We start from the raw sequence: 26,943 nt of genomic DNA, 5'->3' as shown, positions 1-26,943 counted from the left end.
CGACAGTTGCAGGCTTAATACTTGTGAATGAGTCACATCCTTCCAACCTAATGACCCAATTTCTTGCACCACTCCATTGTGGCTGGTCTGAAATCATGCGTGGGTCCCAGTCAACTGTGCAAATTGCTGCTTTATGTTTTACTGTAGCATTATCCCTGAAAACTATAAAAATCCAGATATATGCATCCTGTTATCCATTTTAATCATTTTTGCCTTTTTTTTTTTTTTCCTGAAGTTCGAGATTCGTTTTTAATTAGTTTTTTCTTTCCATGGAACTTGCCTGCTTTTGGAATATCTACTTGGATTAACTAAATATTTAGTTAAAGTTGTTTTGTCATATAACCAGGGTGCATTTACTAAATAGATATATGCCTCACCTCTCAAATTCAGAAACTGTACTTCGTAGTACATTTTGTAGTACTACAGTAGTTCTACAAAACTTACTACCAAGTGCTATTGATAAACTTACACTTTTGTAGTAAATCCCTACTTCCATTATTTTACCTTGGAGAGTGTTTCAGTACCAGAATAGTATTGGACTTGCATCAAAGGTGTAAATTACTACAAATGTTTAAATTACTACAAATGTGCAGTATTTAAATACATAGAGGCAGTAAGCTTACTGAAAAGTTTAAACTTGTTCAAAAGTGTAAATTACCCTTGTAAATCAGGTTTACTAAATCTGATCAATAACCCAGTGCCTACCACAGCTGAAGAGAGTCATGTTCTGAAATGGTCATGGATTATGATTGCCACCGCAATGAGTACCTGTCTTATTGTTTCTCTACCAGTGATCTAGATGTAATAGAGCTGGTCTAAAGGCCTCGTTGGATTTGGAACTGTGATAAAGCTTAGTTTAAGTGCTGCGTGCCTGAACTTGGGCCAAAGGTACAATTCCCACTTATGGTGCAGATGTATTTCTTTACCATTAGTCACCATAAATGTACAAGTTAGGAGAGCAACAGCTATCTTACGTATTTTTAACCTGGCTTTCTACACTGTAGACTTTGTTGGGATTCTTAGGAATTCTTTTGCTGACATATATACCTAAGTGTGCAGAGTATACATGGGTTCAGGGGGCACTGTGCCACTGGAACCAAGCTGTACCTGCCTGAAGATCCCTAACTAGGGCGAAGCTGGTCGTAGGTTGCTTGTGTTCCGGTGCAGGGAGGAGCTGGCCTGACAGTTCGGGCTGGACTGTTTCCATGAGGCACAAGGTCAAGGCTGATTTGCATAAAGCTCACTCTATACTGAGGTGGCTTGGTAGGTGAAAAATAATGGATTGGGATGCAGCCCAAGTGATTGCCAGAGGCTGAGAATAAGCCAGGCATTCCAACCATCACTTTTCTGTTTTTGTGTGTGACCCCCTAAATGCATTGGGTATGTCCAGACATGGGTTTGTGGATCTCTGTGCCAGTGAAACCAAGCTATACCTGGCTGAAGAGCCCTAACTAGAGCAGAACCGGCCCTGGGTTGCATGTGTTCTGGTTCAGGGAGGTCCTGGCCTAGCAGTTCTGGCTAGACTGTGCCATGAGGAACAGAGTCAAGACGGATGTGCACATGGCTAGGTCAAAACTGAGGTGGCATGGTAGGCATAAAACGATGGATTCAGATGCTGCCCCAAGTGATTATTGTGAGCATTCCTTCAATCACCTAGTTTTTGTATTTGACATATATCTTTAGTCATTGCAAATCCAGCATTTTGAAAGAGATGTAATTGAAAGAATTGGACTGCATTGCGCAACCAGCTAGTAATGTGTTGCATGGTCATAATCCATGAGCATTAGGATCATAGTTCACTAGTATTCAACAAGGCTATGGGACTATTCATCTGTAGTGGCAGACATTCAGCACTGTAGGTGGAAATGTTACATGAATGCATCCAGCACCCTGTGCCATGCCACCGGTGACATGACACACCTGCAAGCACCCTCAGAATCAGCATAGGTCAGCCAACTACACAGGTGCACATACAACCAAAGTATACCACACTACAAATTGAATAGATCCAATTTCTCAGGGTGAAATGGTGACTGTGTGAAGTCTGCCTGAGAATGGGCTGTTGATAAATGATAAGGGCTGAACTCCCAGAACACTTCCCAAGACTCTGACCTGAGGAAAGGGTTAATCCATAAGTGTGTAATTAAAAGAAACTCCAAGGTGTTGGAATATCTGTGGGAATGCAGGGGAAATCTAGTTCTTCCAGTCTAGATTTCCAATGCACCTGGACTGTAAATTGGGTTACCAATTAGTACAATTAAGACTTTCAGCACAACCACCATTTCACACACTCATATATGTAAATGGAAGTGAGGGTAGTCCAGATATGATAGAGCTGTGAGCTTGCACAGATCCTGAAGTGGACTGATCACTTAGCTTGGACTTAAGAAGAACCCCACACAGCATCTTACCGAGTTTTGAGTAACCCTGTGTGTATGCCTGAGCATCCGTATTTGAGAAATGATGAGTGAGCTCTGATAGTCAAGACTCATTTGAGCCTATTGTTGCAGGAGAGGTCTCTGGGCACTCATTCTTTAGGAATGGGTCTTGTTTTCTATCATCATACTTTGAGCAAAAAAGCGAGAAGAACAAAAGCGAAAAAAAGAAAGAGGAAGAGAAATAGAGGAAAAGAGAGATGAAGAGAGACAGAAGGGATGGTAGGAGCCAGCAAGAGTGGAAAAAGAAGCAGACTGTGTATGGCGGTGGACAAAGAGGCACAACATGGAACTGAGAATTGACAGCCTTGCTATTTAGCAGCCTAGACATTCAACAATGCTGGTGGTGGGTGTGTGAGAAGAGCTTTGAGCCTTGGCAATTATAATTTGACAAATGAGACACTGCTGACAGTATGCACTCCCGCATGAGTGAGACAATGGTCAATGTGCGTATTGACACCCAACTGAGGAAGACTAGGCAGGGTCTTTTTTGGTCTAAAGAAATGCCCCCTGTATATCTTGAGTTGGATTCCATTATGAAATGAGAGTGTATGTGACTGCTCAAAGTGCCAGCACTCATACATGTTGTCAATCACTGGTTAGAGGACCAGGAGTTTGCAGAAAACAATGCAGTTCGTACTAGCATGAACATTTGGTTACTTCAGAATATGGGTGTTTTAGTTTGTTCTCTTCACAGCCAGGAAATACACATATGTCTTCTCATGTCCCTCTTGAAGGGCAGCAACAACACACAATCATGTGCCTATGGCTTTCACACAGGATGACATGTAGTAACATTCAGCTACATCATAGGGTGGTAGACTATTTTACATTTGCTGAGTGTCTTCAAGGAGTTATCTGAATATAATTAAGAAATTGTCCCTTTCTTGGTTTTGTGTAGATAAATTACATTGGGAGTAGCCATGAGACCTGGAAATTGGAGCACTGTCACTGAGTTTATCATGCTGGGTCTCACCAGTGACCCCAACCTGCAAATCCTGCTATTTCTATTATTGCTTCCAGTCTATGTTTTCACTCTTCTGGGCAACATCAGCATCCTGGTTATTGTTGGCTGCAACACTCACCTTCAGACACCCATGTATTTCTTTCTCACCCAACTATCATGCCTTGACCTTCTGTACTCTTGTGTTATTCCCCCCAAAATGCTGGCTGATCTACTGTCTAAGAAGAAGACCATCTCCCTTCATGGCTGTGTAACTCAAGTATTCTTTTTTGCAGCTATTGGCAGCACTGAATTCTTCCTCCTGGCAGCTATGGCCTTTGACCGCTATATGGCAGTATGTAACCCACTGCTGTATACAGTCACCATGACAATCCGTCTCTGCATGCATTTGGTTGCAGGGTCATACGTAGGGGGATTTCTACACTCTCTGATTCATGCAGGTTGCTTGCATCGCCTGACTTTTTGTGGTCCTGATATTATGAACCACTTTTTTTGTGATTACCCTGTGCTGCTGAAGCTGTCCTGCACTGACATTTCCATCAATGATTTAGTGCGGTTTGTTTTTGCTTCCTTAGTTGTGTTAAGTTCTCTGATTGTTATACTCATCACTTATGCCTTCATCATCCTTTCAATCCTGAAGATTCGCACAACAGCCAAGAGATGGAGAGCCGCCTCCACCTGCATCTCCCACTTCACTTGTGTCTTCCTCTTCTATGGCACTGTCCTGTTCATGGAGCTGCGGCCTAACTCAAGTTCTTCAGAAGAACAGGACAAAGTAGTAGCTGTTATCTCCACTGTGGTAATTCCTGCTCTGAACCCTCTGATCTACAGCCTGAGAAACCAAGAGATGAAAGAAACTGTGCAGAAGATGTATCGGAAAATAAGTCACCACTGGTGAACCTTGACCTTAACTATTTTTTAGAGAATGAAACATTGCTGTTGAAAGCATTTGTGGGTGATAGCAGGATGTGCAGTATAAACACCAGCTCACCTAATGTGGCCGTACCTTACACAATATTGTTTTAAGCAAGAGATAGGGCACACACAGTTAAATAGTGATTTCAGGCCAAGATAATATATTTCTATTGTTGACTGAGCACAAAAAACAGAAGAAGTGATTCCTCTCATTGTACTAAATGCAGAGAAACCATTTGGTTGCATATAGTGGGCATTGTGGAAAGGTTTTTCCTTCCTCAGCAACCTGTAAACTGTATAAATTTCTCTCACCAAGGTGTATGGCAAAAACACACATGCTTGAACTTTTCAGAAAGTCACATAGAATCAGACAAGGATTCCAACTCTCTCTAATTCTTTTTGATTTATATCTAGTATCACTCTAGGTTGCAATACAAGGTAAAACACAATTTTTGGTGTTAATTAATGAGCATCATATACATGTTCCTCTAATGTCAATGACATTGTAATTTACCTTAAACAAGAAGACATTTTATTAGCAATTGAACAGTTGGCACCTGGATTTTGCATGGAGTTGAGATAAAAGACTGGGGAGTCTATGAGGTACAACAGTTATATCCAGTCTTCAAAATGAACTAGTTCTAGTGTTCCCTAAGAACTCATTTTGAACTATTGGAAGATCAACTGAACAAACCACATGTTGGAATAAGTGGAACACAGAACTAACAAAAATTATCCTCTGATTTGCACATTCTCCCTAGAACTATTTCATGTATTTTGGAGGAGTCATTGTGAAATGTGTGAATGCAGGTAAATGTGAGGAACATAGGTGCATAATATAGAAAAGGTTAGCAAATATAGGGAGTGGTACATAATATAGAAAAGGTTAGCAAATATAGGGAGTGGTATGTTGAGAGGAGGGCTACAGGTTCTTCTGCAGCAAAAGAATGAATAGGAGGGTATTATCGCAACATAGCATATCACGCATCATTTTGCCTTCTATACATTATTGCCTTTCATACATGGTGATTTCCCATCTGGAATTAGGGAATCTCTCCAAGGACTGAAATGAAAAACTGTTGGAAGTGGCTGATTTTTCAGGGTCATCAATAAATGTTTGCCTCCTTCCTCCTATTTTTTTTGCCTGTTTTTGTTGGGGTTAGGACTCTGAGCACTTTACCACCGCTAACCAGTGCTAAAGTGCATATGCTCTCTATGTAAATTGTATTGGTGATTGGTTTATCCATTATTGGAATATTTGATTTACTAGTAAATCCCTTGTAAAGTGCACTAGAGGTGTCCATGGCCAGTAAATCAAATGCTACTAGTGGGCCTGCAGCACTGGTTGTGCCACCCACATTTGTGGCCCTGTAAAGATGGCTCAGACCTGCCACTGCAGTATGTCTATGTGCAGTTTTCAACTGCCAATTCGACTTTGCAAGTGTACCCACAAGCCAGGCTAAACCTTCCCTTTTCATACACGTAAAACACCACTAAAGTAGGCCCTGGGTAGCTCCATGGGCAGGGTACAGTGTATGTTAAAGGTGGGACATGAACTGATGTGTGTTACAAGGTCTAAAAGTGAAATACGGCTATATTTAGTCTTCACTGCTGCAAGGCCTAGCTCTCCCATAGGTTAACATGGGGGCTGCCTTTAAATAAAGTGTAAATTCCCTCTGAGAGCAGATAGAAATATGTAGTTTGGGGTCTGTGAACTGAATTTTAAAAATATATCTGTTAGTGAAATTGGTTTTTGGACTGTTGGTTTGAAAATGCCACTTTTCGAAAGTAGGTATTTTCTTGCTTAAACCATTCTGTGACTCTGTCTGTTTATGGATTTCCTGTTTGGATAACTTTGACAGTTGGGTTTTTTGTGAAACCCCACTAGATAGTGAGACAAAGGGAGCTGGGGTGTAGCTTGTATATCCTGATGAGCCATCTGTGCTAGAGTGGAGGCAGGCGTGGTCACTTACACCTGAATAGGCTGTCCCTGCCCTCACACAATGTCGTCTCCAATCCCCTGATGTGTATCTTGGGCCTAGTCTGGGCAAGGCAGTATCCTGTAAACAACAGAGACTTTCCTTTGAAGTTTGCCTACTTCAAAGGCAGAAAGAGGTATAAGTAGTAGACCCAAAACCCCAGACGTTAGATTTTCTGCAGTATCACTTCTGGAACCAAGAGGAACCTCTGCCAAGGAGAAGAGCGGATGAGCTGAGGAGAAGTGCTGCCCCTGCCTGTGACTGTGCTTTGTTGGGCTATCCTGTACGTGCTGCTTCTGCCTGTGAAAGGGGACAAAGACTAGACTTCGTGGTATATTCCTGCTTGTGAAGAATCTCTGAGGGCTTGAATTCAGCTTGCCTCCTATTTTGAAGTCTCAGGACCATCAAAGGCTTCCCCTGCTAACATACGGACTTTCAGGTGAGACTCCTACCCTGCCAAGTGGTGTCCTATCTAGTCCCTGGGTGAAGTTGGCAGACAAGAGCTGAAAATCCATGCACAGAATGCTGTGTGGGGAAATTTCTGATGCACCATCTGCAACGTGCCTGATAAATGACACGCCACTGGCTTTGCGTCTAAAATCGATGTTCCACCTGCATCGCAGGGGGGAGATCGACACATCGCGGCTGGAGAAACAACGCATGTTGGACTTTTTTGCTTATGCAGGGTCATCCCCAATCTTTTTGGCAGTGCTAAAGTGCATATGCTCTCTGTGTAAATTGTAGGTGATTGGTTTATCCATGATTGGCATATTTGATTTACTAGTAAGTCCCTAGTAAAGTGCACTAGAGGTGCCAGAGCATGTAAATCAAACGCTACTAGTGGGCCTGCAGCACTGGTTGTGCCAACCACATGAGTAGCTCTGTAATCATGTCCCAGACCTGCCACTGCAGTGTCTATGTGTGCGGTTTTCACTGTAAATTCAACTTTGCAAGTGTACCCAATTGCCAGGCCCAAACCTTCCCTTTTCTTACATGTAAGGCACCCTAAGGTAAGCCCCAGGTAGCCCCAAGGGCAGGTTGCAGTGTATGGTTATGGTAGGACATATAGGCCCTCATTCTGACCTTGGCGGTCGGCGGAGAGGCGGCGGTCGGACCGCGAACAGACCGGCGGTATTAAAAATGGCATTCTGACCGCGGCGGTCACCGCCGCGACCGACCGCCACTTCCCCACTCCGACAGCCACGGCGGTCATGACCGACGGGCTGGAGTCTGCGCACTCCGGTCCGGCGGTCGACCCAAGACCGCCAACGGTATCATGACCCTGCTTACCGCCGCGGTTTCTGGCGTTCGGGAACCGCCATGCGAACCATGGCGGTAGGCACTATCGGGGCCAGGGAATTCCTTCCCTGGCACTGATAGGGGTCTCCCCCACCCCCCACTGCCCCCCCGAGTCCTCCCCCCACACCCTCCACCCCCCTGCCACCCCCCAGAGGTGGTACGAACCCCCTCCCCACCCCCACCCCGACATGCACATACACGCACCCCGACATGCACACACCCCCAACATGCACATATACACACCCCCTACACACACACATACACAACGGGGACACATACCCGCACACATACATGCCGACATGCGCACCCGCCGAACTACACACATTGCCCATAGGCACAGCAGCACTCCCCGCCCGCATGCACGCACTCACACACCCCCTCTACACACTCACACGCACACCCCCATGCACGCACACATCACACAACACCCCCCCACCCCCTCCCCTCACGGACGATCAACTTACCTTGTGCGTTGGTCCTCCGGGAGGTGACAGGAGCCATGGGGAGGTGACCGCCAACAGAAGACCGCCAACAGAAGACCGCCACACAGAAATGTGGGTCGTAATTCTGTGGGCGGTGTTCTGCTGGCGTGGCGGTGGAGGTTGACCAGTCTCCACTTTCCCGCCGACCGCCAGTGTGGCTGCTGGCGGTTTTCCGGCGGAACGCTCCCAGCGGTCAGAATGCGCACAGCGGCATATCGCCGCGGTCGGCGGTCTTCACCGCGGCGGTAACTCGGCGGTCTTGCGAAAAGACCGCCAAGGTCAGAATGACCCCCATAGTAATGTGTTTTATATGTCCTGACAGTGAAATATTGCTAAATTCGTTTCCCATTGTTGCAAGGCCTGTCCCTCTATTAGGTTAACATGGGGGATACCTTTAAATCTGATTAAAGTGTAAATTCCCTTTGGGAGCGGATGGACATGTGGAGTTTGGGGTCTCTGAGCCCACAATTTAAAAATACATATTTTAGTAAAGTTGATTTTAAGATTGTGTGTTTGAAAACGCCACTTTTAGAAAGTGAGCATTTTCTTGCTTATACCATTTCTGTGACTCTGCCTCTTTGTGGATTCCCTGTGTGGGTCAGCTTGACAGTTGGGCTGGTTGCACCTCACACTAGACAGTGACACAAAGGAGGCTGGGGTGTAGTCTGGGGTGCCATCTGTGCTAGCAGGGAGGGGAGGAGTGGTCACTTACACCTGAAAGGGCTATGCCTGTCCTCACACAATGCCGTCTCTGACCCCCTGGTGAGTGTCTGGGGCCTGGCCTGGGAAAGGCAGGATTTCACATTCAAAAGAGACTTTACTTTGAAGTAGGCCTACTTCAAAGGATAAATTGGGTATATGAAGGGCACCCAAAACCAGAGACTTTAGATCACTTCTAGACATCAAGAGGAACCTCTGCCTGGAGAAGAGCTGAAGAGCTGAGGAGAAGTGCTACCCTGGCTGTGACTGTGCTTTGTGGAGCTATCTGCAGTTGCTGCTTTTGCCAGAGTAAGAGGGCAAAGAGAGGACTTTGTGTGCCTTCCATCTTGTAAAGAAATCTCAAAGGGCTTGGTTTAGAGCTTGCCTCCTGTTGTTTGAAGTCTCAGGGACAGCTATGACTTTTCTCTGCCAGCACCTGGAGTCTAGTGGTGCCCTATCCAGTCCCTGGATAGAAATATATTTCTGTTATTGCAGGTTTCTTTCAATCCTCAACCTTAAACTCTAATAATAGGACTGACTATCCCATGGATCCTAGCAACAGGGCAAACTCAAACGGAATGTCTTGGAGTACCATTCAACTTAGTTAAGAGCTCTAATTCAGAGAAGCTCTCTAGTTAGGCATCCAGAGGGGGCACTTTGAGGTATCACTGGGCAATAAATGAAATGGTTATTGAGTCTGATCACAGTCTAGGGAACAGGTCAGCAAAAAAAAACAAATCGTTATCCAGAAGCAAGTAAGAGTTCAGACAAAACGGTCAAGGAACTGAAATGGAAAACTAAACAAAAAAAGTTGAGGATCACAATATGGTGAACAAACTGAAGTGATAGCGAAGGAGCCAATGCAACATAAGAAATTGCCAGGCACCTTCACTAGGGAAGTCAACCTCTTTCCAAGTCTCAAGCTGCCACTCGTAACCTGAAAATCCCTTAACTCTGATGCCCTACCCACCACAGACTGCTCAGACACAAACATCCAGGTTTTTGAATGCAAATTTAATGATATCCATTCCTTGAAATAAATCTTCTCCTTATAACACTCTGATTTCTAACAAATACATTCAATTGTATGCTGCGTGCATCTTTTAATTGAACTATGGATAGTCGTAATAACTATGGTATAATAATGACTAATAGTTTTTTTTACATTGGAATAGTTTATGTATTCTTAGGTGGGAAGAGGATATGTATACAATAGTGTTTGGGACAAGATGATGAAGAGAATCTATAACTTCAAATGAAATGTTAAATTGATATTACTTAGAGATGTATAAGTTGTAAATAGAGATTAATGCTAGGGATGCATGTTATCCACCCGACTTGCAGGAGTAGACAAGCTAAAAACATTTTCAGCTTTGTGTGGTTCCTTGAATTATAAAATTTCCTCCTAAATATATTTGAAATGGAAGCTTTTGTTTGTGAGGTGTAACCTGTAAAGAACCTAAGTCATGGGTGTCCACTGTATGAAATTCATATGCTGCAATCATAAAAATGTTCAATTTCGTAAGCTAAAAAAGAGACCTGAATGATGTAGCATTTATGTCAGTCCCCATCGTTTGCTGATTACACCTTTTCCATAAACCCAGATTAACAAAGTGGCAAGGATATAAACTATTGCACATATATTATTTAACACGCCCAGCCAAACTATATACACCTCCTCTGCAGTTGAAGCACACATATCCCAAATAGAGGGATAACAGTCCTCACTTAGGAGGGCAACGGTTCCTTTAATAAGATTGAACAATTGCTACATCATAAAGTGCGCAAATCTTGCATTAGAGACTTTAAGGATTGGCATGGACTCAAGAATTTGGTTTGGCAGTAAATATTACACAGCACTTTGGGACAACAGTGGTGGAACTAATACACTGAAGACTGCACTCTCTAGGTTTAATACCAAGACATATTCATAAAGTCAATATGAGACAAGCCGAAAATGGCATGGTGTTTAAAACTTTTGCTCTAACTACCTCTGCTGTGAACTGCCATCACAACATATATCATGGTATTTCTATCTATAGGGATTGAGGGGGTCATTCTGACCGTCGCGAATGACGGAAGCACCGCCAACAGGCTGGCGGTGCTTCAATCGTCATTCTGACCACGGCGGTACAGCCACGGTCGCCCAGCCGGGTCCGGTGGTTTCCCGCCGTTTTTCCGCCGGCTGGGAGAATCCACGCAAGCAGCGCTTCCATTGGGATTCTGACCCCCTAACCGCCAGCCTGTTTCTGGCGGTTTTCACCGCCAGGAAGAGGCTGGCGGTAACAGGTGCCCTGGGGCCCCTGGGGGCCCCTGCACTGCCCATGACACTGGCATGGGCAGTGCAGGGGCCCCCTAACGGGGCCCCATGAAGATTTTCACTGTCTGCTTAGCAGACAGTGAAAAGCGCGACGGGTGAACTGCACCCGTCGCACGCCCGCAACACTGCCGGCTTCTGTGTTGCAGGCCTCCTTCCCGCTGGGCCGGCGGGCGCTAACATGGTTAGCGCCCGCCGGCCCAGCGGAAAGGTTGGAATGCCGGCAGCGGTCTTTTGGCCGCGTGGCGGCCGATTGGCGGTTCCCGCCTGGCGGGCGGCTACCGCTGCCCGGCAAGCTTGGAATGACCGCCTGAGTGTTGAATTTGATCTGACAGTTACAATGAGTCACTTTATTCCATAGTATTCTGAGCTGTGGAATACAATCACTACAGGTATCATGGTCATTCTCCCCTCTTTGGGATTGAATGTTGCCTTGTTAGTAGTAAACCTGATAGTTATGAGTCACTTCACTCCATTGAATCTCTTCATGATTCATATAAGATCACGGTTCTCACTTTATGTCTATATTCTCATCCATTTTTGTGAGTTGGGGATTGGAATTTGCCAATCTTCTGCCTATAGGACTAAGACAGATGGACAGAGCCAAAGGGTCCTGCCTACTCATCAGTATCCAGGGATCTTTCACCAGTGTCCTGTGAGGTGCCTGTCTCCCTGGGGGGCACTGGCACTCTGTGTCCCGTCCGTTAGGGTGGCATGGGTGGTGGTGCCTGTTGGGGGGCATAGACATGTCTGTTACAGCTGCATGAACGTTTGAGGTGAACAGGACTGGGCTATTTTGTGCTGGGGTTGCTTTCAGTGGCCTTACAGGGTGCCTTTGTGAGGTTGACACTGCATTTTGCTTCGACTGTGTGGTTGCATTTTGGTGGGGGGTGTTGTTCCATTGTGGGTACTTGCAGGGGTAGGTGGCTGTGCACAGGGGGAGGGATGTGGGCCTGTTAGTGGGTTTGTGGTCATGCAGGAAGGGGTGGATTTAGTGGCTGTTGCCTGCGTGGTGTGTTGGTCCTAGTAGGTGTGGGTGGGGTGGTGCATACATTACAGGTATGGTGTGTATAGGGTATATGTTGATGACTTACCTGAGTCTATTCCTCCAGTGAGTCCAGTGAGTCCTTCAGGGTGCAGGATGGCCAGTACCTTTTCCTCCCAGTCTGTGTATTTTGGTGGTGTTGGTGGCGGTCCTTCCCCAGTCTTCTGGACTGCAATGTGGTGCCTTGATGCCATGCCCCTGACCTTCCCCCGCAGGTCATTCCATCACTTCCGGATGTCATCCCGGGTGCGTGGATGGTGGCCCACTGCATTGACCCTGTTCACAATGGTCTGCCATAGCTCCATCTTCCTTGCGATGGGTGTGTGCTGCACCTCGGCCCCCAATATTTGTGGCTCCACCTTCAGGATCTCATCCACCATGGTCCTTAACTCCCTTTCTGTGAAGTGTGGATGCTTCGGGGGTGACATGGTGAGTGTGGCGAATGGTGTCGGGCTGGGTACGCGGTGAGGGTGCTCTTCTGTGGGTCGGTGTGCGTCTCGTGTATGGTGGCGTTCAGTGTCTGCCTCTGGTATTCTCCTTCTTCTTGGCCGGATTAGTTGCAAATAATTTTGGGTTATGTCTAGGGGTGTTTTATGGGGTTGTGGATGTGTGTCAGGTGTGTGAGTTGCACGCTTATCCAATGTGTGCACTTCTGCCATTCGCGCCAACGGTCGTCCGGCCTCCACTGTCCACCAAGCTGATTTGTGCATCATTATTTGGAGGGCGGGATGTGGTTATGCTTGGCGGTGGCGGGGTGGGGAGGTCCGGGATTCCCACCGACAGGGTCATAGCGTGGAGTGGTGGTCTGGTGATTTTTGGCGGGGTTGGGATTTTCGTTTATTATATGGCAGGTTTCCATTCACTGCCAACGGCGGACTTCTGTTCCCAGCCGCCACGGCGGTCGGCGGTGTTTCCCGCTGTGTTCATAATGTCCCCCTTTGTGTTTGAAAACCAAAAAGCTTTGCTGAACATAGTTGTACCGCCATGATACCGGATTGACAAACTGCAGTGCCTTCAGAGCAACAGTTATACAGTTCCTACAAGTTTAGTAAGACTGTGTATCGGACCAACATATACTTCAGGATTTAGGGACTCAGACTGTCTATACCATCAGGAAATGTTGACACAATTCATAGCTACCTCTCAATGCTTCATATGAACCCCTATACCTACCAGGGTACTACATGATATAGGTAACTTTGAACATGACTACTTAGATTCCCTGGAAAATCATGGAAACAGATCTATCCTTTCATTGTCAATTTGCGTGCCCTAGGTAAGACACAAGAAAGGTTTGAAAATGTATTTTCAAACATTTACTGAAACAATCATATTCTTGTATAAAACGTATGAACTGCGATTATTAGGCAGATGAAAATAAGTATGGTAACCAGCATTATAAGAATGGTAAAAAAGATAAACAATTAAACTGTGATAATGTCACTGTGTTGGTACACTATTATCTGTTAATACCTTCACCATGAAGAGCATAGTGGGAGTATCCTTTGCCAGATCATTTGGGATAGCTTGACCCCCCCCCCCATACCCGACTAGGATGTACCAGAAAGCCAGGAAGCTGGTCTGGTGTAGTGCAGGATGTCATCCTTTGCAGAATAGATGTCAAAATCAGCTAGGTTTCTTCTCATCACACAACACCCATGGAACCACAAAGGCACCCCTGTTTCACTGAGGAGGAGCTAAGGGTCATGGTGGAGGAAATTATGAGGGTAGAGCCACAGCTTTTTGGAGCACAGGTGCAGCAAATATCTATAGCAAGAAAGATGGAGATATGGCAGAGAATCGTGGGCAGGGTCAATGCCGTGGGACAGCACCCAAGAACAAGGGACAACATCAGGAAGAGGTGGAACGACCTACAGGGGAAGGTACATTCCATTGCAGCAAGACACCAGCTCGCCACACAGAGGACTGGCAGTGGACCCTCACCTCCTCCCCAACAAGTCACATCATGGAAGGAGTAGGTACTGGCAACACTGCATCCTGAGGGACTTGCCGAAGTTGGCGGAGGACTGGACACTGTTAAGTCAACTTTCAACAGTCATAACCCCCCATACCTGCATGCCATCAAATATCCTCACCCTCACTCCCATCACTCTACCACATCCCACACACTCCACCAACACATCTCACTAATCCCAATGCCAGGCCCTGCATGCTGTACCAATGCATGGGCACCCCTCCCAGCCCAGCATGGTCACTCATCATTAAAGCATGCACAGCATAGGGAAACTAACATAACCACAATACACCAACATACACAAGTAAAAGCTGGGAAGCTACAGGGGTACAAATGTCATACTCTTGAAGCATAATACATCATGTACATCCCCACAGGTACCCCAGTCAATGTCACTGGAGAGGAAGTGCCTCCACTATCCAGTCCCCCAACAGAAGAGGCCCACAGTGATGACAATAACTCCGGACTTCTGGATCTGGATGACATACCTGGCCCATCAGGGACCACTGGACAGCCGGTCCCCCAAGACCACCACAGAGCCTCCCACATCAGGAACCAACACCACAGGACCCACCCAGCGTACCCACAACTCTGTCCCCAGGACACATCAATCAGCAGTGTGCGCACCTGTACGGGGACCCCAGGCCACACCTTGCACACAATCAGGGACCTGGGGTCAGGGTCAGTGGGCACACCGTTCAGGGGACAGAGGCACAGGCCAACAGGGACACTGGGAGGACTGCTGTGTGCCAGGGGAGGACAGGAGCAGGGAACTGACTCTCCAGGAGGCACCCTCCAAGATCCTGGTAGCCTACCAACATTTCCAGGACACATTGGGCCAGATCCTAGACAACGTGCAGGAGAACAGGTGGCTGCAGGAGGGACAGAATCAGGGAGGACTTGCAGGCCGTTAACAACACCCTGATCTCCATAGCAGGTGTGCTGGCAGACATGGCCAACATCATGAGGGTGCACACCAGGGGGCCCCTACCACTATTGAGTCATCTGAACAGCCCCCCACTTCCGCTATTGGTCAGGAGGCCCGACCACATGACTCACAGGCCACCAGCACCCCTCCCCCTGCAGAAAATGAACCACCCCTCAACCATTCCCTGTGACCCAGACAAAAGCCAGTGACACTTGCCAAGACCATAGCCAGGAAATTAGACTCTCCTGACTGTCCCCCTTGTGTTCCACTCTTGTCCACCTTGAACTGCCATTGCTCCCCCTCCTATGTCTCCATGGGCACTGCACCTGTGCTACAAATAGACTCAAACAATACCCCGGACTTTCCTCCATCATCACCCCATTACATTGCACTTTCCCCCCTATATTTTACCATAACAATAAACACCCTTGGAGAAAACTATATTACTAATATTTCATGTATTGCAAATTTGTATTTAATGAAACAGCTACAACCATTGCAAATGAACTGCACATAGAATGAGCATAGAATGAATGACCTGTTGCTGGCCATTGTGATCACATCAGGGCAATGCTGTCATATCACAAACACCTGTAAAATGAATATCCATAGGTAACAGTAAGTAGGGGAAAGAAGTGGGTAATGCCAGCATGTCAATGCCACACAGAATACAACAATAGTTATAGAAATGTGAAGTTGCACTGGCTCACCTGTGTGTCATTGGAAGTACTGGCGGATCACCAATGTTATGTTGTCCACATTCTCATCCTCTGCCTCCTCATCCTCATTGTCCTCAGGGTCCATTGCTGCCACAGGGGCATCTTCAGTCTCCTTCCCCTGAAGACAAGGTACATGGCGTCTGAGGGCCAGGTTGTGCAAAATGCAGAATGCCACTACTATCTGGCAGACCTTCTCGGGTGAGTAGCAGAGGGATCCACCTGTCAGTTGGAGGCACCTGAACCTGGCCTTCAGGAGGCCAAAGGTCCTCTCAATGATCCTTCTGGTTCACCCATGTGCCTCATTAGAACGTTCTTCTTCCCTTGTCCTGGCATTCCTCACAGGGGTCAGCAGCCATGATAGGTTTGGGTAACCAGCGTCACCTGAAAATATTGAGGGACATGATTTAGCCACACACTATCCTATATGGCCAACAGCATGGGCATTGACTAACATATAGTGAGTGGGGGCCAAGGCTCACCTATTAGCCACCCCCCTGTGCCTCTGTAATTGGGCCATCACAATTTGGGATGCTGCTAGTCCTTCATACAAAGGCATCATGCACCTACCCAGGATACTTAGCATTGACGTAGGAGATGTACTGGTCCACCAGGCACACCATCTGCACATTCACAGAGTGGAAACTCTTACTATTCCTGAACACCTGTTCATTTTGCTGGAGGGGGACAAATGCAATATGTGTTCTGTCAATCGCCCAAATTATATTGTGGATATGTCCTATTGCATAAAACCCTGCCTACACAATGACCAAATCCTCCACCTGGGGGAAGGCAATGTAGCTGCACATGTGTTTTATCAGGGCAGACAAGACATTGGCTGTCACATTCCTGCTGACAAGCCCTCTGTCACTTGGAAAGAACCAGTTGCCAGGAAATGGAGCACTAATAGAACTTGCACAAAAGGGGGTTCCCAGTCGGATAGCTGAGATTAGGTCAGGTCCCAGCTGGGCACAAAGCTCTGTGATTGTGGCCCTTTCCAGTCTATAGGTGAGTGTAATGTGCCTGTCCTCCAGTGTAGCCAAGTCCACCAGGGGTCCGTGCACAGGGGTATGTCGCCATCTACTATTCATCTGCAACAGTAAGTATCTAAGGGACACAGGAGTTAGTAGGCTGTCACATTTTAAACAACTATACCACAACAGGAGTCCACATCGTGCAAACATGTGTGGGGACAGTATTATTTAAAAGTATGTGCACATATATCCTGTGACACATGAATAATTGATAGGCCTGTTAACCCCCCCTGAAATGGCGACCACCTGTCTTGTGTGGAGGGACAGTTGAAAGGGAGGTAATTCAGCTGACGCTTTGCGTTGTGGCGGTAGGTGGTCCTAATCCGCTGTGCATTTCCTTTTTGGTTTATATTGGGCCTTATGGTGTACAGTGGCCAATGGGGATCTATGCCGGCGGTGACGGTATGCACCGCCGCAGACGTGACTGCCATTTTCTCAATCCTCACTTGTTTCCTGACCTTCCATAGGAGAGGACCTACACTGCATTTGCTGCTGTGACCTGTGTCTGGAACCTACTATGGCCCGTGTGACTGGGAAAGGGCCCCAGCCTTTAATTTGGAGGAGTTGGAGTGACTGGTGGATGGGGTCCTACCCCAGTACGGACTGCTGTCTGGGCTTCCAGACCAACAGGTGAGTACACTGTGGGCACAATGCATGTGGCATGAATGCATGGAGTTGTGTGTGAAGGCATCATTTAAGAGGGGTCGGTGGATGTCCTCTTGGTGGTGTACATGTTGTGCACTGGGCTATGTGTGTGCCAATGGTGATGCAAATGGGTATGGTGGGCCATTTGTGTGACAGGCTGGACTGTTTGTCTAATGGTGTTTTCCTGTCTGTATTGCATCTGCAGGTCAGCGCCCATCAAAATAAGGGGATGTGGCATGCCATCGCCAAGGAGGTGCCGACCCGGGGGGTCTATGCAGGCAGAGAACCCACTGTCAGAAACGGTGGGAGGACCTGAGATGCTGGGTACAGAAGACCGCAGAGGCCCAGCTTGGGATGGCCTCCCTGTGAAGAAGGGGTGCCCATCAGACCCTGACCCCCCTGATGGCCTCCATACTGGCGGTGGCCTACCATGAGCTGGATGGGCCCTTGAGGGCATCACAGCAGCCACAAGGGGGTGAGTACAGTGGCTATCATTACAACTTATGGCTGGTGGGGTAGTATCTGGGTGGTGGTTGTGTGTCCTTGGGTGCCCCTAGGCCAGGCTAGACATAGCAGTGTAGGTCCTCTGATGGGTAAGGGTTTGAATGTAAGATACTGCTTACCTAGCTTGTTAGTATTCACTTCTGGACAGGGCTGCATGGGTCCAGGTGTGCTGCAGTTGGCGGTGTGTGCCCCTCCTCATTCCTTGGTGACTAGCCATTTCACTGGTAGTGCAATGCATAGTGCGTAGGCCTGTTCCCTGTGTGTGAGGGTGCTGTGTACGCCAATGATGGTGTTGGTTCAGTCATTGACCCAGTGTATTGTTTGTGTCTCTCCTGCCCCTTTCTTGTTTTGTCATCCTGTCCTTATGTGTATTAGCATCAACTGGTGGAGGAGCAGAGGCACTGGCGACAGAGGGAGCTACATCCCACAGGACCCTGGAGGCAGAGTCCACCAAAGCCGAGGGAACCAGTGGGATGGAGGACGAGGACAGCACCACAGCAGAGACTGGATGGGACAACACCGACTCCAATACCTCCTCCGATGAGAGCTCCTTGGTGGTGGGGGACACCTCTGAGACCACCCTAGCTGCAGGTACAGCCGCCACCCCCGTACCAGCACCGCCCTCCCAGTAGCTCCTCAGAGAGTTGCCCGTGTCCGCTCATCCAGAAGGGTTGGCATCTCCTTTGCCCCAGGCACCTCAGGCCCTGCCCCAGTGAGCCCTGCTGCCTGAGTGAGGAGGCCATTGACCTCTTGAGATCGATCTCTGTAGGGCAATCAACCATTCTGAATGCCATCCAGGTGCTGGCAGCCAAGATGCAGCAATGCAATGCATTCCTGGGGGGCCCTCATGGTGGATGGGTGCCCAATAGAGATCGATTCTGGCTCTGGCCTCCTCTCTGATGGCAGCCATTGTCCCTGTTTCTACCGTCCCCACTCCAACTTCCACTTCACAGTTCATTCTCCTGAACCTCAACCCATCCCAAGCACACAGGGAGACGAGAATGCACACAAGCCAACACACAAGAGTGGCGCAGGCAAACACAATCACCACACTTTATCCCACAGGCACTCACACAAACACCATTCACTTGCAGGCACAACAACATCCACTGTCTCCACTGTCTCCCCCTCCTCCTCCTCCACCTCCCACCCAGTTACATCCACACTTACAACAGCATGCACTACATCAATATCCACTTCCAGCATCATCATCACACCAAGCAGAACATACACCTCACTGGTAGACACCTCCACAACATCCATGCACATGTCCCCTGTGTACTCTCCCACCATGTCTGTCCCCCCCTTAAAGGACACAAACGCAAGCACTCATACACCCAACAGCCATCCGCCTCACAACAGCATTCAGCCCATGCACCTGCACCCAAATCCAGCAGACATACACCTCCGACGACCACTCCCTCATCCTCCACTCCCATTACTCCTCCCCCCCCAATGTCCCTAAAAAGCTTTTCCTTTCCATGATTCCTCTTCCCTACCCCCCCCCGCCCTGCACATATGGGCAGGGTAACAAGGACACAGCCCAGCACATCAGTCCACGGGGACAGTGGTAGCACCACCTACTCATGGTGGTAGGGATACCAGACCAACAACACTGAAGGGGAAGGAGGCAGCACAACCTGGGTTGAAAGGGAAGAGTCCGGCACCAGCTGTGAGGAAGGGAAAGGAGCCTGCACCAGCTGTGAAGAAGGCGAAGGAGCCTGCACCAGCTGGGAAAAAGGGGAAGGAGCCTGCACCACCAGGCAGAGGGGGGGAAGAGCCCATCCACCCCTGCCAGGAAGGGTAAGGGAACCCCAACCCATGACCAGGAGGAGAAGAGGCACTCTACGCCAGCGGAAGTTGTCAGCCAATCAACGCCACCACCACCAGATGTCACAGGGCCCCACCGCCAGCCGTGGATGTGCTGCCATCATAGAGTGCAGGAGCTGCCCAGGAGCCTCCCCCAACCACCACAAGCATGCAGCCATCATAGAGTGCCTGCATCACCTAGGAAGAAGGGGAAGGAGCCGGCACAAGCTGTGAAGAAAGGGAAGGAGCCTGCACCAGCTGGGAAGAAGGGAAAGGAGCCTGCACCAGCTGGGAAGAAGGCGAAGGAGCCTGCACCAGCTGGGAAAAAGGGGAAGGAGCCTGCACCGCCAGGCAGAGGGGGGAAGAGCCCATCCACCCCTGCCAGGAAGGGTAAGGGAACCCCAACCCATGACCAGAGGAGAAGAGGCACTGTACGCCATCGGAAGTTGTCAGCCAATCAACGCCACCACCACCAGATGTCACAGGGCCCCACCGCCAGCCATGGATGTGCTCCCTGCCCAGGAGCCTCCCCCAACCACCACAAGCATGCAGCCATCATAGAGTGCAGGGGCTGTCCAGGCGCCTCCCCCAACCACCACCAGCATGCAGCCATTACCACCGGTGGACGCCATGTAGTCCACCCTCCAGGGGCTACTGTGCGGGCTGCCCCCTCCAGAATCAGTGGGAAAGACACCCACTCGAGAGACTGTGGCCTTGCACTCCCAAGGACCAAGAGCTCAGGGCATGTTGCCCCCTCCAGAACCAGTGGGCAAGACACCCACTTGAGAGACAGTGGCCTTGCACTCCCCAAGACAAAGCAAAGGGCATGTTGCCCCTCCAGAGCCAGTGGGCAAGACACCCACTCGTGAGACTGTAGCCTTGCACTCCCTCTGACAAAGAGCACAGGACATGTTACCCCTCTAGGACCAGTGGGCAAGACACCCACTTGAGAGACTGTGGCCTTGTACTCCCCAGCACAGTGATATGGGCATTTTGCCCCCTCCGGAACCAGTGGCAAGACACCAACTCGAGAGACTGTGGCCTTGCACTCCCCAGGACAAAGAGCACAGGGCATGTTGCCCCCTCCAGGCCCAGTGGGCAAGACACCCACTCGAGAGACTGTGGTCTTGCACCCCCTCTGCACAGTGATATGGGCTTGTTGCCCCCTCCAGAACCAGTGGGCAAGACACCCACTCAAGAGACTGTGTCCTTGCACTCCCCAGGACAAAGAGCACAGGGCATGTTGCCCCCTCCAGAACCAGTAGGCTTGTTCCTGCATCCAGCTGAGGTGACTGCCTATTTGACAACTGATGCCCCTGCAGTGTTCTATCTGGATTTGGGCAGGATTCGAGTTGGGCCTTGGACTGTGCCCTGTGGCCATGTGGGCCCTTTGAACTATGGACTGGGCAGTGCCACTTTTTTATACAAGTGTACATATCTGTTTCATGGCCAAATTGGGTTATTAATTTTGAAGTTGAACTGATTGCAATCATTTTCGTAAATTCCTGTTGTCCTTGCATTATTCTGCAGATTTTTAGCGTCAAATTGTTTTTGTAATGCATCTGGTTGTGTGTGTCGGGTGTGTGTTGTAAGTGTGTGTTTCACTCTCTTTTTACTCCCACCCACCTTTGTGTGCTAGGCAGCAGTACTCACTGTCATCGTCTTCGCCGGCATTGGTGTTCCAGGTGGAGCATAATGTAGAAGATCATGGCAAATCGGGTTTGTTTGACTTTTTTTGTTGTTGGTACCACCCCAGAAAATTAATTTGATGGGTGAAACTTTGTCTTCTGACTGGCTGTAGGGGGCTACCACTGTGGTGACTGTTGTTCCCCCCTGGCGGTTGGTGTAGTACATTGGCTGTCTATTGGAGATATCACCGCCATGGTCATAATTTGGCGGTAGTTACCGCCAGCGGCCACTTTATCACCTACCGCCAGGGTCGTAATGAGGGCCTATATGTCTGTTATTTTGGAGCAGTCTCCAATGACATGATACAGGTGCATTGCCTTCTGTGTGCATAGTCTTGGAAGGAGTGTACAGACTACATGGCAGCAATGCTTGCAAGAAATAGGTTTCATGTACAGTGTCTTCTCAGTACATTATTGCATGAGTGTAAAACCATGTTCAAAGACGCCATCAGAAAAAGAGGGCAAGCAAAAATGTGTGACATACAATGGAGGCTCTGTGTGGGCCCTATCGTGTCTCACCACACCCTCCCATTGGCCGTGAGAGATTCAAACTCAAACCTAAAATTAAATGTTAAAAGCCTAAAGTATTAGTATTACATGGATACATATGTAAAATGTAATGAACTATAATTATAGATTATGAAATGAAGATGAAATCCATATTAAAAACATGACAATAAAAAGTCATTAAAAATAATAAACACAAATTGCTTAAAAACAAGGTGTCAAAACAAAATGTAGGAGGCGCCTTTGGTGTTTCTGTGTCCAGACTCAGAAGGGTCCAGGAAGAAACCCACATCCACAAATAGCAGATCCCTGCACCCTGAGAAGCAAGTTCCAATGAGCAGACATGGTCAAATCAGACCGCCTCTGCAGATGCTGAAGGCATGACAGCCACTTGTACAACCGCTGCATTAGAGCCTGAGCCGAGGAATCCAGGTGTCAAAACATCTATATCAATAAAAAGTAATGGCTCATAGTATGCATCCTGCAGCAGTTGCAGCCTCATAGTACAGTACTGAAGGTGGGTCCCCAACGAACACACATGAAGATTCATGTCATATATTGAACTATTTGCGTAGGAAGACACAAATGCAGTTCACACTTGAAAGGGTGCAACAGCTAGGGAAGCAGGCTACAAACATTGGAACCGAACAGGTCCAAAGGACAAAGAACAGTTCAATTTCAGATCTTGGACAAAAGACTCCCCAAAGTACTGTATCATGCATTTGAAATACAGCAGAATGTGCAACAGATTCATCACCAAGTGGAACATCCATTGATGAGCAACAAAAATAGAGTCAGAATATCAATGGCTGGGAATAATCTCCAAAATCACTTGAGAACAAAGAGTGTAGAAGGGATAACATCACTCTAAATGCGTTCTGGAACTTGCTGGCAGATCTAATCCCCTTGTATCTGAAGCATTAAATATTCAGTGAGCAAGTTCACCAAAATGCTTCAGCAAGATGTTCTGCAATAGCAATTGGACTACAGAGAAAGACCTTGCAACCTGAAGATTAAAAGTTTCTTGAGCAGATGTTAAAGCAACGTCTTTCTGAAACAATAAGGCTTTCAGTCAGCTCGGCTTATCAGCTCAGCTTATCAAAGTTAACATTAAAAATAGGGATGGAAGGCCATACTGTAAGGGAATTTCCCTAACCATGTGTGTGGATGGAAATAACATTCTATTAGAGCAGGAGACAGCCCTAGAAACCATCATCACATATGGGACTCACAGTTTTTTGGTCATTCAGGACTAAATAACTCCTATTTGAGAGTAATTTGAACAATGGCCGCATACAAGAAAGTGGTGTGCCTTTCAGATAACACACCAAATTGGCCATGTATGTATTGTACATGCCATGGACTGTCACCTCTTTACAAAATAATAAATGGCTGACTAAAGTTTCACATTTGTTTTCACTAAGGAAGACTTCAGTTTCTGCCTGCCATTTGCAATCAAAAGGTGACATCCAGGACTCGTGAACAAAACCCTCCCTCATATTTTCCTATGTGCCTACTTGAAAATGTTTCAGCCAAGATGTAAACTGAAATGTAGAAATTGGTAATTATATGAAGCCATTTATCAACCACACAGCATACTGTGTTTCATGTACTGAAAAGGGTAGTTTTCTAAAAGCTCAGACTTCAACATTGTATAAGTTGCATCTTTTTTAGCCCTCAGTTGCTGTGTGTGTGTTCAATTAAATGGCAAAAACAACTGTTTCCTTTAAATATTTCCATGCATACAGTTTGATTATAAAACCTGCAATGTCCAACGCCTTTGTGTAATTGATCTTAACTGATTTTGCCCATGCTGTAAGAGAGACAAGCCAGTCTGTATGTTACTGAATGCAGATGATACAATATTGTTCAAAGAATAAATCTGAGTCGACAGTGTAAGCATGCCATTATCCAAAACAGCAAATGCTTTTTCCAAATTTTCCTTGTCAATTTGCTTTAATCATTCAGTAGTATCTTGCTGAGAAATAATCCACATCCCATTGTAAATGGTGTATAGGAAGCGTTTTGAATGTGGTGATCTAGGACCTAACAAGAAATCTAGCAAATCCATGTCATCAGAGATGAGAGGCAGGTGTTCCTTACTCCAGCTAATGTGAATTGGTTTAACAATTGCAGTCATAACTTCCATTCGCTACAGGTGGTAACAATCTCTGAATTCTGTGACCCAGAAGTGGTCATTCAAGGGAGTAGTGGCCTGCCTGTGATTAGATAGCTGACCCCCTGCTTTCCACCCCAAGAAGCAAGGATACATTTGGCAGAGCTGCACCCACACCTCAGATCCCTAGACAGAACAACATCAGAAGAAGAAGAAGGACTTCCCTGCTTGACCCCTGACCTGTACCTGGCCACTGCACTCTGAAGAACTGCACCAGCTGTACACTTGGGCTTCACCACTAAAATGACTTTGCCTATCTTCAACTGGTTCAAGTAGGGACTCCCTGCTTGCTACATGTACAAAATAGCTAAGAAGAGTGCCCTGCATCGAAACCTGAAGGAACTGAGCAGCTGACCAGTGGCTCACTTGTGATTTTGAACCAGGTACATGCTGGGAGTTGGAGTCCTATCCCTCAAGGAGCAACTCAGAGATTCTGGAGCTTTGGGGTGAGCAGTGGACTCATAAGGGACCGTCTAAAACCTTCTGGAAGAAGATACAGAAGTTTGGAGAAGTTCGGAAAATGTTTGGAAAAAAGCTTCATAAAGGGACCTTTGTGGTGGGTAAAGCTGGCTTACCTCACCTACAACCCAGCCTGACTTCCAGGCCCATCCCGCTGAAATGCTCAGGAGCCCCAGACTTCGAGGACTTCAACAGGGGCTCCTGGAAAGGCGATCCGACAACCTCGCATTGAAATCAGCTTGCTGTGGAGGGTTGATCCCCATCGGAAGGAAAAAGCTAAACAAAAAGTAAAGCATTGACCCGGATTTCCCGTTTAGTGTATCCGAGGAGGGTTCCAGGGACTTCATCCCGCTGAAGAAAAACTTCAAGAAAAAGAATAAGGGCCTCATTACCAGTTTGGTGGTACCTGGACCGCCATGTTAGCAATCATACCAGCAACAGCCCGGCGGTCAAGACTGCCAAATTATGACCATGGCGGTCCTTCCAACAGTTTACAACTAATACACCCCCCATACCACCAGTGTGATTATGCCGCCTTGGACGGTGGTAGGTATCTTCAGAATGGAGGGACCATGTTACCGCCAGACAAATTACAAGGCTGCACACTGCCAACCTTTCTGCCGTGGTCACACTGCCACCAAATCTCTGGTGGAAACAAACTCAATAAAAGGAGACACTCATCTTCAGGAAAACAGACACTTTTAGAGCCGCCATGGAACCAGAACTCAATGTCCTCCCACTGTTTCTGCTCAAACTATGACTCCTGAACCAGTGACAATGAAGACAACAACCGTAAGTACAGCCACCTCGCAGACACTGGGGGAAAAGCCATTAGAACACACGCACACATAACACGCATGAAACCACACACCAGTACCAACACACAAACACAGCTACATACACAAACCACACACATGCACATCAAAAATACACACACCATGGCTGTTAGAAATGGGGTCTTTGGTTGACAGTCAGGTTACCCCCTGTTCAATCAAGGACCCTACATATAGTCAGGGTAAAAGAGAATCTCCCTCAGCTAACCCCTGATTACCACCTTGGTAGCTTGGCAGAGCAGTAGGCTTAACTTCAGAGTGCTAGGTGTAAAGTATTTGTACCAACACACACAATAACTTAATGAAAACAAAACACAGGTTTAGAAAAATAGGAAATATTTATCTAAACAAAACAACAAAAATCCACAATACACAAATCAAGTTATCAATTAAAAAGCAAAAAGAGTCTTTCTGTAGTTTAAAACACACACTAACACTGTTAGCATGAAAATGTACCTAGGGTGCGTAAAAAATAACCCGCAGGGGTGAGTATGCGTCTTAAAGGGCTTGCAATGCGTTGATTTCACTCATGAGCGAGAACTTGCGTCGTTTCTCCTTTCGTCGGGTCGGAGCTCTTCGTTTATTCTCTCCACAGGAGACCGATGCGTCAATCGGGTCAGCACTCTTGGGTCCGGGCAGGCCTTGCATTGCTTTTACACGCCCAGCGGTGTGTGCATCAGAAATCCACCGCACGATGATCTGAAAACCATGTAGCACGGGTTGGGATCTCCCAGCCTCCGCCAGCGATGGTGCGCGTTGTTTCTCCCACTCCATGCGTCGATTCTTCAGTCGCGTTTCCGGCGAGTGGCGATTTTCAGCCACGGAGCCAGCGGCACATTGTTTCTTCAGCCGCAGATCGGAGTTGCGTCGATCTTTTCCCCGCACGGCGCTCTATGCGTGGATTTCCTCCTCTTAGACTGTCAGCTTCTCCTTTCAGGATCCCAGGAACTGGATGGGCACCACAGGGCAGAGTAGGAGTCTCTCCACAGACTCCAGGTGCTGGCAGAGAGAAGTCTTTGCTGTCCCTGATACTTCAAACAACAGGAGGGAAGCTCTAAATCAAGCCCTTGGAGATTTCTTCTCAAGATGGAAGGCACACAAAATCCATCCAGTCTTTGCCCTCTTACTCTGGCAGAAGAAGCAACTGCAGGATAGCTCCACAAAGCACAGTCCCAGGCAGGGCAGCTCTTCTTCCCCAGCTCTTCAGATCTTCTCCAGGCAGAGGTTCCTCTTGGTTTCCAGAAGTGTTCTAAAGTCTGTGGTTTTGGGTGCCCTTCTTATACCCAATTTCTCCTTTGAAGTAGGCCTCCTTCAAAGTAAAGTCTGTTTTGAATGTGAAATCCTGCCTTGCCCAGGCCAGGTCCCAGACACTCACCAGGGGGTTGGAGACTGAATTGTGTGAGGGCAGGCCCAGCCCTTTCAGGTGTAAGTGACCACTCCTCCCCTCCCTCCTAGCACAGATGGCTCATCAGGAAATGCAGACTACACCCCAGCTCCCTTTGTGTCACTATCTAGTGTGAGGTGCAAACAGCCC

At 47.7% G+C, this 26,943-nt stretch overlaps 1 protein-coding gene across 1 annotated transcript; it reads left to right on the top strand.

Annotated features, from left to right (window-relative positions):
• The first annotated feature begins 3,358 nt into the window (after positions 1 to 3,358).
• Positions 3,359 to 4,297, top strand: LOC138287022 (olfactory receptor 5J3-like). The gene has a single exon (XM_069227383.1). It carries the CDS (start codon positions 3,359 to 3,361, stop codon positions 4,295 to 4,297), a length of 939 nt encoding a protein of 312 aa, XP_069083484.1.
• The last annotated feature ends 22,646 nt before the right edge of the window (positions 4,298 to 26,943 follow it).

This window comes from Pleurodeles waltl, chromosome 4_1 (assembly GCF_031143425.1).
Source record: "Pleurodeles waltl isolate 20211129_DDA chromosome 4_1, aPleWal1.hap1.20221129, whole genome shotgun sequence".
Taxonomy (NCBI): domain Eukaryota; kingdom Metazoa; phylum Chordata; class Amphibia; order Caudata; family Salamandridae; genus Pleurodeles; species Pleurodeles waltl.
This window is presented reverse-complemented; position numbering and strand designations above follow the sequence as displayed.